Genomic DNA, 15,580 nt, shown 5'->3' with positions numbered 1-15,580 from the left:
GGAGAAGCCCAAGGCTTATGAGTTGTAGTAGAGGGAAGCCAAAGGGACTTCCCAAGAGAATAATATGCAAAAAGGTGAAGGAAGGATAGAGGAATAAAGCACTAAGCAGAACAAAGAAGGAGGTGAGTTCTAAGAACAGGACATCAAGAAGCACAGAACATCTGGCCTCAAATGATCTGGTGCCCCCCAACCTGAAGCAGTTTTCACACACAACAGACCATCCCAAGCACATCAGGGATGCAAGATGACCTCGTGGGGACAGGCAGGGTTGCACTCTAATGCATACACCCCAACCCCTACCCCCTCCAGGTTCCCAGGACCACCTGCCAAGTGTCAAGGAGGCAAACCTCATAGGACTGCCAGAAAATGAGGACCAGGACCCAGCTGACTTAGATTTCTCTCCATTCACTTATTCACTTTCTGGTGGCTGCTGCCCTCTGCTGACAGAGTGGGACCATGACAACCGACAAAAAGCCCTTCTTTACCACACAGGAGGAAAAGGTAAGGGTGACTACCAAAACTACAACAGGACAAAGACGTAAACCTGAACTTCATCAGGGCCTTTATTTAAAAAAGAAAGAGGGGGAAGGGGCGAAAAGAGGAGAAAGGAGAGAAGGGAGGTAAGGGGGAAAGGAAAAGGAAAGGGAGAGAGAAAAGCCTCCTTCTCTAGCACTGGACCGAAGGAGGCCTCCTAATGTGACGCTCATTTCATCTGGAAGCTAATATGGGATCATTGTGGCTGACACCCACCGACCTGGCAGAGGGTTAGGCATACCCAGATTTTCTCATTTTACAATAAGTTGGAGCTTAGAGAAATTTGAGAACGACCCGTAGAGACATGGAGATATCATCACAGGCCTGTGGATACAATGCTGACTTCCTAGCAACAGTCTAACAAAGTAAACTGGCATAGATCTGAACTGGGGGAAGAGGGAAATGGAAAAGCATGTTTACTGAACATTTAGTGCCAGGCATGTATTATGTGCTGGCAAGACTGAGGCCCAACTGCTCACTCGGGGGAAGACATAATTTAGGAGAAATTATTATTACCAACCATGTTTTGACATGGTACAGGAATGGGGGAAATGAGACAGCCTCTCAGTTTGACCATCTCTTGCTCATTTTGAAACAAAATTCCTCAAGCTTCCTGATACTTCTCGCTTCCCCTCCCCAATAACACTTCTTGAGAGGTGATTCTGCCCACGCCACTTTCTTACCTCTGGTCCCTGTGGACTCAAGGCCAAATGCCTCCTTTACCTTCTACAAGGCTGGGGGCAAATTGGGCATCCCCACCTGTACTAGCATCTATGAAAAGACAATCATGGTGCCACCTACCTCCTAAGGTTGTTGTGGAAACAGGTAAATTCATATCCTGGCAAGAGTCACAGTGGATAAGTACAAGACCACTTGGGATAGGGTGGGGGTTGGGGGAGGCATATTTGCTGTGGCTATTTTCTTCCACATGGAAGCAGCACCATTGGCTCTTAACTCTCCTACTAGCTCTCCATTCTTATCTGGTAGGTGATTTGGTGAAGAGAAACTAGTGTGCACAGCCAGCCCTTCTTCTCTGGGTCTCCTCCACACCAAGTGACTTGCGGGGGTGGGTAGGAAGTATGACCCTGGAGTGTCATCTCAGAAAGCCTACTTGCCCAAGGACATAGGCCATGTATTCTCATCACAACTTTTCCAGTAATAAAGGGAATATTTTGGCACCCATCTGCCTCACCACACTTTCTCAATTAGAAAGAGAGGTCAGTTGAACGGCATTCCAATAAGCAAAATAGTAGATTAAATCTAGTGATGTTGTAATGGAAAGACAGGATCAGATACCATTTACATTGTTTATTGTGATGATGTGCTTTTGTGCTGTTATGGACTGAATTGCGTCTCCCTCAGAATTCATATGCTGAAGCTGTAACCTAGTCGGAATGTGACTGTACTTGGAGATAGGGTCCTTGCAGAAGTTATTAAAGTAAAATGAGGTCATTAGGGTGAACCCTGATCCTATATGACTGGTATCGTTTTAAGAGAGAAATCTGAACAGACTCGTACACAGGGAAGATGAAGACCCTGGGAGAAGACAGATCTGCAAGTTAAGGAGAGAGACCTGAAACAGATCCTTCCCTTACAACCCTCAGAAGGAATTAATCCTACTCATGGCTTGACCTCAGGCTTTTATCCTCTGGAACTATGAGAAAGATAATTTGTTTAAAAAAAAAAAAAGTCCAGGTTGGGAAAGGTAGTCTCACACCTGGACAGTACCTGTCCAAGGGTACACAGCGCATGTTCAAAACACAGTGGCTCCTGATGGCCCATCTGCCATCTGAGATCACCAGGGTCACTGCTCTGCCCTTCCATCCCAACTTCTGCCCTTCACTCTTCCCCTCAAGGGTCTTCAAGACAACCATCTCCCATCAAGTTTCCAGTGGGTCTCCTGCCCTCCTCCCTGGCAGTGCCTTCTCCACCCTTTGGATGATGTCCTCCTCACCTGGCCCGAAATGTAGGTGCACCTCTGGGGCTGGGACTAAGGGCGCTTGATCCAAAGCTTTCACTCTACACATCCATGGCTCCCAAAGTTCTCATCCCGCCCCAACCTGATTCCACTAGATATTTCACAGGCTGTGGGTCCAAACACACTCAAATCCTTTGCACCCCACAACACGTCAAGTCGTGATTTGAGTGTCACCTTTCATCTACATTAATTTTTAGACAGACAACATAAAAACTTAGTATTATGTCCTAAACACTGCAGGAGACAAAAACTCTATCTGAAACTTAAGTCTCCTACAACCCTACTTTTGTCCCTCCCCTTCCTTCATGCTCAACTACAGACACACCCAGGACTGGCACCTTTGTCTTTTCCGGACCACTAGAACAATGTCCTCTCCACCCTGCTGACCCCTCCTCACCTCAAAGGTGGGAGGAGGAGGCATCTTCCCTGCCCTGACTCACCCATCAAGAGCCTCCCCACACACACTCTGCCCTTCTCTTCCTCCCTCCCCTGACAGGGACAGCAAACATTACTGATACATAAACTATTTTATTTAAATAAAATCAGGGGCATACCCTTTTCTCTCTCTCACACACACACTCTCTCTCTCACACACACACACACACACACACACATACTCCCCCAACACATGCACACACGCATGCCCACGTCCTCCCTCCCTTTCTTCCCTTCACCCATGGCCACCTCAAACCCAGTGGTTCTCATAGTGACCACCTTAGCACAGGGAGACACCACCCTCCATATGAAAGCCCACTCCTCCCAGGTGACAGCAGCAGCACAAAGGCCTAGGTGCAAGCTGTCCTGCCCAGAGTCCAGCTCTCAGACCTCTTAGGGTGGCAAAGGAAGAAGGACCAGTTCTCCCAAGGCACCCAGATCTACCATGGCTTCCCCACCTTCCCCACCATAGGGCCTGGAACACCACCAAACACCCAGAGCTGCTCCCCATGGAGGGTGGGCTCCCTCACCCCAGGACAACCCCTACCTACAACAGAGAAGGCTGTGCAGCCAAACTTGAGCATTTCCCTAAGAGATCCTGGAGTAGGTATTGTTTGGTTTGGGAGAGCAAGAGGGAGAGCAACTGAGCACCAATTTCCCTAACTCCACCCCGCAGGAGGGTGCTGAGATTCAGCTCAACATCCTCTACCCAGAAAAAGTAAACCCAACTCTGCAGCATGAATGGCAAGGGCCTCAACCATCAGGACCTCATTTCATGTCCACCTGCCAACATGGACCCTTGTTAGAGACCCACTGGCACCTTAGCAATGTTAACAGCCCAGCCCAGCTGCGGAAAACACCATACACATGGGAGCCTATCTGGAGTGGGTGGTGTACTCTGTGTTGACAGTGGGTTTGGGTTTCACCTTCTCTGACACTGGTACCCTTCCAATCCTGCTTTGTGGCACACATAGCAAAGTGGCTTAGGTCATGAGGAGGGAGCACTATAGGGATCAGTAGTGTCTTCCAGACGTACACAGTCCTACAGTGCATTTCAGGTTCCATATGGGCAGGCCGGGACAGAGGCCTAGGGCACAGGGCTGCCAGAAGAGCTCTGTAGCATCCCTAGACCTTGGGAGATGGGGAGGTGGAAGGAACACCTATTTCCTCGAGCTAGGGGCCAAGATGCCAGGACTTGGGTCGCACACCCACCTTCTCCCATGGGCTTCCCTGTGCCTTCTAGACCAAGTTCCCTGAGGGGAAAGCCAGACAGATGGAAGGAAAGCAGAAAGGGGGCAGCAAAGGGCATCAGACCATGAGGAGCTAGCAGGAGAGGGCAAATGTGAGAGCCAGAGAAAAGCCTTCTGAAAGGGTAAGGCAAAGAGAGCTGCCACCTGTGAAGAGGGAGCTGGGAGGGCAAGGACAGGGAGAAATCCACCAGAGGCAAGGACCAACCTGACCTCTCCAAGGGAAGAAAGGACCTGAGGAAGAGGGAGCACAGAGCCTGTCCAGCCCTACGAGGGCCAGTGGTGATGAAAGGACTAGCCACCCTGAGCATGGACTACAGGCTGATGCTGCGCTGGTGGCGGCCCCCACGGCTCCCGCTCTGGGAACCCAGCTCCTGGCCGTCCAGACTGGTGTGGTCTGAGAGGCCCCGCAGGTGCTCCACAGAGTCACATTTCTGCAGGTCCGAGGCCACCGTGCGCAGGCTCAGCAGGCTAAGCGTGTCTGTGTCAGGGGCAGCCCCAGGACCCAGGCTACTGCCCTCCTCCAGGCCCCCGCCTTCAGCCCCCTCGATGATCCCACTGTCCCCATCCTCCCCACCATCAGGCCCAGCCTCTGCCCCGACAGGGGAGGAACGCCGCTGGCCTGGGGCATGCGGGAGCTGGCCCCGGCGCCGTGCGTGAATCTGCTCGCTGATCTGCTCCAGGTTGCGCAGGGCAACTGAATAGCGAGTCTTGGCCTGGGCCACCTGCTGCTCCAGCTCTGTCACCTTGGCCTTATGCTCCTGAGGAAGGAGGAACAGAATGAGGTGATCAAGCACTCTGAGCCCCCTGAGCACTCTGCACAGTGCCTCCTTTCCCAGACCACCCAACACAAAACCACAGGGCTCTACCCCACTCAGTCCAGCCCCCTTCGGTCCTCCTCTTTGGATTCCTCTTCCCCAGCCTTCCTGCCCAGCTCCTCACCTAAACCTGACCGTCTTAAGACCTTCCCACCAGGTCCTCATTCCCACCTACTCCTCCTCTCCCCACTGTGCCCTTTCCCTTTCTGGCCAGTTCCTGATCCCCATTCTCCCTGGTTTCCCAATTCCCACTTTCTCTCACTTACCTCCTTTCGACTCCATTCTCTGCCAGCACCCATCCTCCAAGCCCAATTCCCACTCCTGTGGGTCATTCTAAGCACCTGTCCTACCACCTGTCCCACCACACTGGTCTAGCAGATGGCCTGGAGAAGCACCAACATCCCCTCTAACTGCCCTCACTCTCCATGCCTATCCCGTTCCTGACTGTTCAGACCCTCCCCCTCTCCCACTCCTCCCTTACCTCCAGAATCTGGCTGAACTGGGCCTTGAGCTCGAAGTAAGGGCGGCTCTTGCCAATGGCCCGCCGGAGCGTCTTCTGCAGGGCCTGGACCCGAGCTTCAGCCTGCTGGCACAGCCGGGTCACCCGCTGATGCTCCCGCTCACCACGAAGCCGCTCCTCCTCTGCTTCATTCACCTGGCCCAGATGGGGCAGAGGACATCCGTCACTGACCGAGGACGCATGCTTTTGCCTCTTGAGACATGATCTTCCTTCAGGAGCTGGCATTTGCTGCTAGAGACTAAATGTTTGTATCCTCCCAAAATTCCTATGTTGAAATCCTAACCCTTAAGTGATGGCATTGGATGTGGGCCCTTTGAGAGGTTGGGGGAGTAGTTTAAATGTGATTAGTGCCCTCATAAAAGAGGTCCTGGAGAGCTCCCACTCATCCCTTCCACCTCAGTGAAAGCTTTTTCACCACATTGAAAAGACCCCCAGCTGTCTAGGAATCAGGAAGCAGGCCCTTACCAGATACAAAATTGGCCTGCACCTGAGCTTGGACTTCCGAGCCCACAGAACTGGAAGACATAAACTGTTGCTTAAGCCACCCAGTCTATGTGATTCTGCTGTAACAACTCCCAATGGACTAACATCTTCACAAGGTGAAGGTGGCCAACTGGAGCTGATGTTAGGGATCCTCCCATACCACCCTCTCCTTTGAATAGCTGAGAAATGATACATAAACTACACTGCAAAAGGTACACTAGCAAAGCCTAGACAGGACAGAGAGCAAGAAAGAGGTTTGGCTTGAAACAGAATCAAGGCCGAAGAAAGGCCTGAGTGGAGAAGACAGAGAGGAGGCAGGAGGGCGATGGGATGAAAGGACAGCAAAGGAAGCAAAGGAACCTGGGAAGACCTGCTGACATGGCCTGGCTCACCTTGCAGGTGGCATGGTTGAGCATCTCCTGCCAGGTGGGGTCTAGCCGGTTCTTATCAGCCATGACACCCTGCTCAGCCACAAACACCATCTCCCGGGCAGCATTGTGCATGCTCACGGCCCGCTCGTACCGCAGCGCTGCCTTCTGGGTCTCTTGCTGGGCCTGGGAAGAGAGGATCATCAGGATGCGGAGCCCCAAGGACCCCCGCCCACCCATGGAGACCCCGCTTAGATGAGGACAAGAGAAGGAGGAAGGCCGGTTGCAATGTCGGCTTCACTTCCCAAACTGCACTGAGCGTAAGGGCCAAAAAAGTAACATTTTACCTATAAAGAATATTTTGTAAGGCTATGACTTAAATAAAGAAATGTAGAAACAAAGATTGGAAAATGATACTGCCACTAAAGGGTGAGTGTGTGAAATCAGCATTTGCAAAGGCCACCGGACTTTTCTACCCTGCAGAGAACAAAGAAAAATCCCCACCACTTTAGATACAAGGTGGTTATGACACAGACCAAGTCTTAGAGAAAACACACCCCTGATTTCATCAACTCCAGCCCAGCAGGTAAGCTGAAGGAAGGAAGACAAACACTCAGAGACAGGCATCACAGCTATGCTTACCACAAAACAATGGAAACCAACCTAAGGTTTCAGTTACAAGGAACTGATTAAATGAAAAATAATAATAAAAAGAGGAAATATTAGGCAGTTCTTAAAAATTACAGCATGGATATATACTTTTTGACATGGTACCATGTCATAATATAAGTAAGATAAAGGAATAAAAATAGCACATACCATGTCATCTCATTTTGGCAAAATATATAACCCTCCAAAAAAATTAAGGGGTTACCTGTGCTGTATTAAGTATGTTTTTTATTTTCTATATTTTTTGGTGCTTTGAAATCTTGGGGGCCTTGTGGCCCTTCCAGGGCTAGCTAACTCCTAAAAATAGTAAACTCCCCTTTGAGCACACCTCTCAAATGCAAACCAACCAATCCAAATCCCACCACCCCCTTTATCTAACTCTCACACACCAGCCAGTATTTCCCCTGCCCTATGTTACTCCAGGGCCGGCTACCAAAACACAGAGACCACCCCCATAGCCCAGAGCCCACAATTATTCAAGCTATTAAATTCTAAATTTGCTAAAGGTTGCCTACCCTGCCTTACCCGTTCCTTCCCATTGTAAACACAATAAAGGCTCTAAGCCAAGGTTTCCTCTAGTACCTTCCATCCCCTACATGGTGTGGCATGTCCTTTCTTCTTGGAAATGTTAAGTAATAAACTCTCCTTTCAAGGCAGCTGTCTCTGTGTCTGCCACCCTACCATACTTGACTAAAACAAATCCTAGGTACAAAAAACATGAAACATGCACATGGTAGGATTTGGGGTGATTTTGGTTTTCTTCTGGTCTTACAGTTACGGTTACATTGCAGTCTTCCAATAATGAACCCACAGTATTTGTGTAGAAAGAAAGAAAAGAAAGTAAGGGGAGGGATGGGGAAGGGGAATGAAGAGAAAAAGGAAAGGAAAGGAGAGGAGAAAGAAAGAAAAAGAAGGGGAGGAAAAGGGTAAAGGAATGGCGGGGTGAGCAAAGAAAATAGAAATGAACCAAAGGGAAGAGACATAAAAAAGAAATGAGAAAGTGTTCCGTCTCACACCCCACACAGAGACAGAAGAGTCCAGGGCCAGGCTCTGCACATGGCCCTTCTGGAACATACACCGGCTGGCCATACCTCCTTAGCAAGCCGCCGCGCCTCATAGTAAGGCCGGGCCTTCTCGATGCAGCTCCCCAAGTGGGAGCCCTGCGTGTTGAGCTTCCTTGCTGACTCCTGCAGGATCCTCCGATAGGTGGTCCTGGCCTCCTGGCAAAGGGATAGGGACACAGGGCAGAGGGAAGGCATATGTGTGGGTCCCAGCCCCTCCAGCTTTTCATACATGCCCCTTCACTGCCGCCATATTGAACAGGGAGAGAAGACACCTCCGGGACCAGCCCAAGGGTGTGAGGAAAAGGAGCAATACTCACATCCAGCTGTAGCTCCACCTGGTTGATCTCTTCGCTGGCCTGGTTCAGATGCTCTAGCTCTTCCTGCCGGAGAGGGGCAAAAAATTAAAGCAGTAGAAAGTAGCCTCATGAGAACCACGTGGGCTGGAAGGGCAGTGCAAGGAGGGAAAGTCCACCTGACCAGAGAAGGGAAGAGATGCAGGAGGCTCTGTGGAATGGCTCCTTGAAGGAGACCTAATAACATAGTCTCCTGCAATCCTCCCCAACTCCATCTCTGCATCCGATCATTAAACCCCCATTTTAACAATGAGGAAATCAACATTCAGCAAATGGAACACGCATGCACCCACAGCAAAATGGAAGCAAGCCTGCCCTCGCTTCATCAGATCGTGCCACCTTCTCTTCACACTACGGCCAGAGGTCTCTGCAGAGCTAAGTCAGAGAACACTACCCCTAACTACTCACCCATCACAGGTTTTCTACATATGCATCACAGCTCAGCATTGCTGAGACCCCAGCACTCAGAAAACAAAGAGGTGGCCACTCTTGGCCCAGTAAGCAAGCAACAGGGCCTCAGCAGTGTAAGCAGCTATAACAGGTGGGCATGGTGGGGGCAGCAGGGTCATCTGCCTTGGCAGGAAAGGCCAGGGCAGGATGCTCAAAGTCCTTGCTCCTAAGCTGGGCCTTGATGGATACAGAGAAAAGAAAACCACCAGTGACAGGAAGGAGCCAAGAATCAGGAGATCAGGTGCCTGGGGCAGGGAGCTTGTCAAGTAAGAAGCCAGCAAGGCTAGGGCACAGAGAAAGGATACCACAACTTTTCCCAGTGGCAGGGGAAGCCCCTCAGAGTGTGGCACCACCTGGTCTGTGGTTCAGGAAGGCAGATCTGAGCAATACGAGGGACATTTACAAGAGCCAGAGGTAGGCTGTCTGTAGTATTCCAGGTGGGGGAGAACAGGGAGGATACCAGACAAATGCAGGACACAGAATTCTGAGTCTGACAGGTAAGTAAGGTCAAAATTAGGGAGTATCACATGACTCAAGAGGCTTCTAGGCCTGCCTGGGCACTGGGCTGTCAGAGACCCCAGGTCCTCATATAACAGAGTCTGTAGCAAGGAGGGAGAACCTCAGGGAGAAATCATGAGCCCACCAAGCCAAGGACACTCCTGAGAAAGAGCAATGCCCAGTGAGATTCCTGACACTCAGCTATGGGATCCTCTCCCAGGGGCCTTGCAGCTCCTGGACAGGGTGGTGGAACCCAGCCTGAGTCTGCTTGCTGCCCACGACCCAGACATGACCTGCACTTGGCAATGACTGATGCTGCCATCACTGGCCCCCACACACCTCATCTGGCCCTTCCAACAACCCAGTATATGATCCCCTTTTAGTCTTTTTATTTCTATGCCTTTCCTCAACCCCTAAAAGGTTTAAGTCAGCAATTAAGAATCCAGGAAACCAAATTATATGCCCAAATTACAGTGAAAGGAAGAAACATATAACAGAACCAGGAACAAGGATAGAGAAATATGCACGCCAACAACAATGCACAACCCTGCCTCAAAGGCGGCCATAAATTTGGCTCCAAACTTTACAGAGCAGAACAATCCAACAAATATATGTGAGCCTCACATTGAATTTTTAGTTTTCTGGCAACCATTTTTTAAAAAATGCAAAAGCAAACAGGTTAAGTTGTTAACAATACATTCCATTTATCCCAAATACCCAAAATGTTAAAATTTTAACATGTTATCAACATAAATTATAAAATATTTTTACATTCCTTTCAATCTATGCCTTTGAAATCCTTGCACATTTGAGCCTTAGGGCACATCTCAACCTGACCAGTAGCATGTGGCTCCCACCCTGGACACTGTGGGTCCAGAAGCTGGTGCACATTAGTCACACAACCCAGTGACCAGAAGATCACATCAAAATGCTATGAACTACAAGCAGTGACATGACTCAAAGGACCCCTGAAGAGGACCAGAGGCAGAGCCAGCACCTCCCAACACACAGCTCTGAGTTTCACAGAACTTTCCTACCCAGGATACCACCTTCAGTCGATGGAAAGATTCCTCAAAAACCACAGTTCTTGTCAGGATGAGAGGCAACCTCTCCCACTGTGAGCCTACTCTCCTCTAGCTTGATTAGGCCCGGAGCAGGTTTCAGGCTATCCGGGAGAGGAGGTAACAGTGCTTTCAGCAGCTCCTGCAAGAATACTCTTTCTCAGCTCATTCAAATTTGCTAGATCGGAAACAATAAAGCAGGGAATTAGGGGTAGAATTGAAAATGGACCTAGGACCTGATGAGGAATCTGGCTTTCCCGCTACTGTGACCACCATCCTAGAACTAAGGACATCCTTGGATGGATGCCTCAGAGAAGACAGGAGTACAATCACCTAGAAAAACCACAGTCTTGGTAGGAAAAGGACATGCAGGCCTCAGGAGGCAATAAACTGAGCCTAGAGGAGATGAGGAGGTCAGTAAAGGCCATCCTGCAACATTCCCGTGGGCAAACCAAGGTCCGATACTGGATCCCACTCAGTTCCATGGCCCAGCATGCTTCCAGATCCTAACAAGATCATCACAGGAGTGAACGGCTCTCCATAAATCATCCCACTGGGAAAAGGATGTGAAGGGCTCTGGCTACCGGCAAAGGGCAGGAGAGGGAACATCTTCCTGTAAGGGAACTTGTGCCCACACAGCACTTCCAGCGACTAAAATATTTTGATGATGAGGTCCACCACTCAGCAGCAAAGCTTCTTCTAACAGGACCAGGAGACCAGGGAACAGAATAGGCTAGAGGGCAGGGTGGATAACCAGGCTGGGGCAGACCCAAGGCAAGGCTTAGTGGGAAGCCAACAAGCACTCAGGGCTCTGTTTAGGGAAGCTGGCAACACATTCCATTTGGCCTGCTCCACCAGGGACTCCTGGCACCCGGATGAAATGGAATTTGAACACGATGAAGTCTGAGTCAGCACACATCATCCATCAGGGAGGGCGCAACCAGCAGGGAGGGTGACCTTCCTGGGGCACACCAGGCACATTCCAAAGATGCCAGGCCACTGTCAAAGGCATGGTTGCTCAGCCGACAGATGCTCCCGCCCACCTTGCGCAGGCCACTGAAACATTTAAGCCCATGGTGATACAGAGCCAGGGTGATGCATGGCCCAAGGATTGAGAAATAGGGGAAATCTGACTGTCCTGTGAGAGCTAAACTGATACTTGGGAGGAGGATGAAGAGGTCACTCTGAAGAGGCTACAGAGGAAGTAAGTGTGTCCATTCACCTGAGGAGGATGAACATGCCCATCACAAACAGAACTAAGAAAGTCGCAGGGGAAGAGACGCAGACCCATCCTAGCACCACCCTCCTTCATTTCTTCCCTCCACTGGGACCCTTGCAGAAAGCCGAGTACCAGACTGAAGGCCTTGGAGAACTATGCTGAGGTCAAGGCCTGGAGACAAAGCCAGTGGCCTTCCCTGGGGGACAGCACACTCCAGGCAGGCCTAGAGCTGGCCTCCAGCTGGCTTCCCTCCAACTTCCAAAGGCATCCCACCAGACAACAGAGACACAAACTGCCTGCCAAGAAACCCTACTCCCGACAGGAGTAAGAGCCTTGCCTTAAGAGTGACCATATCTTGGAGTTTCAGAAAATAACTGAACAGAGTCCCTAGCCTTTGGGATATCCCCTGGCTCAGCAGACGTGTAGGCTGCATGTCCACTTCTCACCCAATCAACACCAGAATTCACATTTCTGGGCATGGCTCAGGAACAGGTCTTTTTAAAACCTGCTGGTAGATTATGACAGGTCTGTTAGTGGAGACCCACAAAATACACTGAGAATCCATTTAAACTACTGAGACAGTTACTCCCGAATAACCTGGTCTTCTGTACTGTCAACACCAAGAGGGAACTCACATGACACATGTCCCAATGTCTTCCAAACGCAGAAGGGCTGAATGCTACCAGCTTTCTCTGTGAGAGGTGCCCCTCACATCGGGCTACCTCTTCCACATGGCAAGAAGATGCAAAGGCCCTGCTAAGGGCAGAGCACTGGCCCAGCCACAAGTGTGCCACCCAAGGTGGAGGCCCCTACGACAAGACCTTCCCTCCATACCTGACCCACACCACTCCACAATGTGCCTCCTGTTTAGCAAGAGAGACTACAGTCTGCCTGTCCCTCTTGCTCTGGTAACACTGTGAGCTCCCTGGATTCAAGGCAAATCTTATGCCTTCGTGGTACTCTCTGGCCCTCATCCAGGAGGACTCTGATGGTGGAAATTGTTCTACCTCTGCAATACCAAGGGCAGCTGGAAAACTGCAATTCTATTTTTTATTTAATTTTAATTGATCTTACTGAAGTAACCACATGCGGCTAACAGCTACTTTATTGAACAGCACAACATGAGAGTGCCTCTTTGTGCTGTGGCCTTTGCCTGTGTGGGCACTGGAAAAACACACAGGAGCAAGAGAGCCTGAGCAAAGAAAGCACCCATAGCAGATTCTTCCCTGGAGCAGAGCAAGGAGCACTGGAAGGAGATGCATGAGGCGCATCACCCAGCCGTCCTCCCCACAGAACAGAGAGGGGTCTCTTTCCCAAAGTACTACCTACGAACTTTCACGGAGAGATAAGCAGAAGAGTTATGAGAGCCAAGAATCAGGACCCCGGCAGAGCAGAGCAACGAGCTGAGCCAATCAGCTCCACCAACTCCTAGATGAAGGAGGGGAAGCTCAGAGATTACATAACTCACATGAGAATCACAAAGCAGGGGGCTGGAGGTTGCTCCAATTTCGGCCCAACACGTTTTTCCCTACAACTTACTTCCTCAGTAGATGACAAATCTGTAGAATTAGCAGGAGAAACTAAGCTGTTTTCAATGAGACACCCATGAGACAGGCTCACGCCAGTAAACAAACGGCTCACCACAGCTCCAGTGTAAGTGTGGACACAGCTTCCTGACCCCACGTTCAGAGAACCCCCAGCAAGAGGGCAGGAGGATACTAGAACCAGATTTTATTTCTTCTTGACTCACAGAAACAACCTAACAAAGGCCTATTGGCAGAGAAGCCCAGGAATGCAAGCCCTAAGATGCTCTTCTCATCTACAGGTACCTCTACATCCACATCTTGGAGATGCTGCCAGACCTTACAGCAGACTCAACCCCCAACACACGGGAACCTCCTGCCTTCACCCCACCAAGCAGCTTTCCCCGTCATTGCCCCAAAACACTACAGTCCCACCTCCGCTGACCAAGCATCTCACCCGCACTCATGCCTGTCCTCCTCCCCCACGGCTCGGAGGTCCCCTTCAAAGATCTGCCCATCCTAACAACTGCTAGGCTGTTCATACTCCAAGGTAATAAATCGGCTTCTCTGTTCACCAGTTGTAACCAGCATCCTCAGAACTGGCAATCTGTTATTAAGGACTGACCATGGCTCAAGACCACTCCCTAAACACATCAGGACTTCCCTGGAGGCCTCCCTCTGTGGAGCCACTGCAGGATGTGTCCTGTCCCACCAGGGAGGTGCGACCCTCCCTGGGGAAGCGCTGATGAGGAAAGGAGAGAAGGGAAGATACGAAACTGCCTCCCGATCCCAAAACCACCGATCCCAAAACCACCGTGTCGCACAGCGCGTCTCTGAGGTGAGAGCCCCTTCGCTTGTATGGAAAGGAGAACAAGAGTACTACTCTCGGCTGACCCAGAGAAGGCCCTGCACCTGAGGCCGGTCTGCGGCTTCACGTGGTCTGGAGGCCTTCGGCTGCGGGCCCTCTCTGACCTGGCATCACACACAGCGCTCTCAGCACCGGCTACGCTGTCCTGCGACGACCTACTGACAAGCCTGCCTCCCTTTCCTGCCCCCATGCACAGGGCACGGGACAGAGGGTCAGTCTGACCCTTCGCTCATCGAATAGCTCCCCCAGAGAGCTGGAATCTGGGCGCCCTGTGTCTTCTCACCTGTATCCGAGGATCCAGCTCTTCCTCTTCCCTGGGAGACAGTTTGGCCTCACTGCCGTGGCTGCTGCCGCCTCTCCCCGGCTCCTCCGCGACCGGGCTCCGCGAGGATTCATCCTCTACCACCTCCACCCGAAGCTCCCCCTGCGGGGTCTCCCGCCCCCCGGGCACCGGCCTGAATTCGGCCATGCTAACGGGGAGAGGGCACAGCCCTACGCACAAGAGAGGACTGACATGCTGGGACCAGGGCCCCACCTTGGGACCTCCCGGGCTCTGGGCTGCAAGAAGAAGGGATTCTCCTCTCGGCAGGTAGAAGAGGGGAGAGAGGGACACCCCCACACCGGGTTAGAGGCCGAGATTCAAAGCGTCGGAGGCGCTCCTGCAGCGATAGCCTTGTCTGTGGAAAAGTTCTTCCCTGCCCGCCACGAGCAGTCCACCGGGGGAGACCCGGAGCAGAAGCTCCGAGGCAGGGGGCAAAGGAGGTCTGGATCCCGGGCCGAGGCCTGCGAGGAGTAGCACCATTCGGGAGGGCGGAGGCAGGCGCCTCCAGGCTGTGGCGGCAGCTGGAGAGATGAGGCTGGGCCGGAACCGAGGCTGCGGGGTGCCGGTCTCGGGGGAGCTGCGAGGGAAACAAAGGCCAAATGTACGGGCAGCGTAAGAACACACTTGGGCCACCATCTCCGTCCGCACCGTCGGCCCCCCGGGAAGCGCACGCTAGTCCTCGCAGACTCCCACATCCTCAGCAGACCCCGGCGCGACTACTTTCCCCCGCCTTCAAGAGCTTGAGGTCCGACACCTCCCCCGTCCCAGCCCCTCCCCGGCTTCCCTCCGAGCTCCCGTTCTCTCTCCACACCCTCCTTCCTTCAGCCCACCCCTACTCCACCCCACCCGGGACCCGGGCTCTGCAATTCCCCCTAGTAACCCTCCCCCAGCCCCGCCCCACCTCCTCTCTTCAAACCTGAGGACAGCCTGAGCCTCCCGCTCCCAACCCCACTCGCTCCCTCAAATCCCGAAGACCCTGCCCCCAGTCCTCCTACGCAGACGGGTGCAAAACCTCCAGCCCCCGCCACACGCGCGCCGAACCTTACCTCAGTTTACCTTCCCGTACTCCGAGCTCCTCCACTGCAAACAATCTGTCCCCTCCTTCCCCGCAACAAGCCCGTCCAACCAAATACGACTGGGCCGAGAGGAAGCGGAAATTCGTCATCCGCT

At 51.9% G+C, this 15,580-nt stretch overlaps 1 protein-coding gene across 1 annotated transcript; it reads right to left on the bottom strand.

Annotated features, from left to right (window-relative positions):
• Nucleotides 1-545: 545 nt before the first annotated feature.
• Nucleotides 546-15,556, bottom strand: SH3BP5L (SH3 binding domain protein 5 like). The gene is made up of 7 exons (XM_059416277.1): nt 15,457-15,556; nt 14,372-14,987; nt 8,434-8,496; nt 8,144-8,272; nt 6,408-6,569; nt 5,494-5,667; nt 546-4,955 (listed from the first exon to the last, which is right to left on the bottom strand). The coding sequence occupies exons 2-7, from the start codon at nt 14,555-14,557 to the stop codon at nt 4,509-4,511; spliced, it is 1,161 nt and encodes a 386-aa protein (XP_059272260.1). The 5' UTR covers nt 14,558-14,987; nt 15,457-15,556; the 3' UTR covers nt 546-4,508.
• Between the last annotated feature and the right edge of the window lie 24 nt (nt 15,557-15,580).

This window comes from Mustela nigripes, chromosome 12, assembly GCF_022355385.1.
Source record: "Mustela nigripes isolate SB6536 chromosome 12, MUSNIG.SB6536, whole genome shotgun sequence".
Lineage (NCBI taxonomy): Eukaryota > Metazoa > Chordata > Mammalia > Carnivora > Mustelidae > Mustela > Mustela nigripes.
Note: the sequence above shows the minus strand (reverse complement) of the source record. Positions and strands in the feature narration are given on the sequence as shown.

Bases quoted from the DNA above. Each gene is read 5' to 3' on its own strand.
- SH3BP5L (XM_059416277.1), bottom strand. From the start codon at position 14,557: ATGGCCGAATTCAGGCCGGTGCCCGGGGGGCGGGAGACCCCGCAGGGG. The intron at 8,273-8,433 runs GTGAGTATTGCT...TCCCTTTGCCAG, and splicing joins AGGTGGAGCTACAGCTGGAT to GAGGCCAGGACCACCTATCG. The intron at 4,956-5,493 runs GTAAGGGAGGAG...CTCCTTCCTCAG, and splicing joins AGTTCAGCCAGATTCTGGAG to GAGCATAAGGCCAAGGTGAC.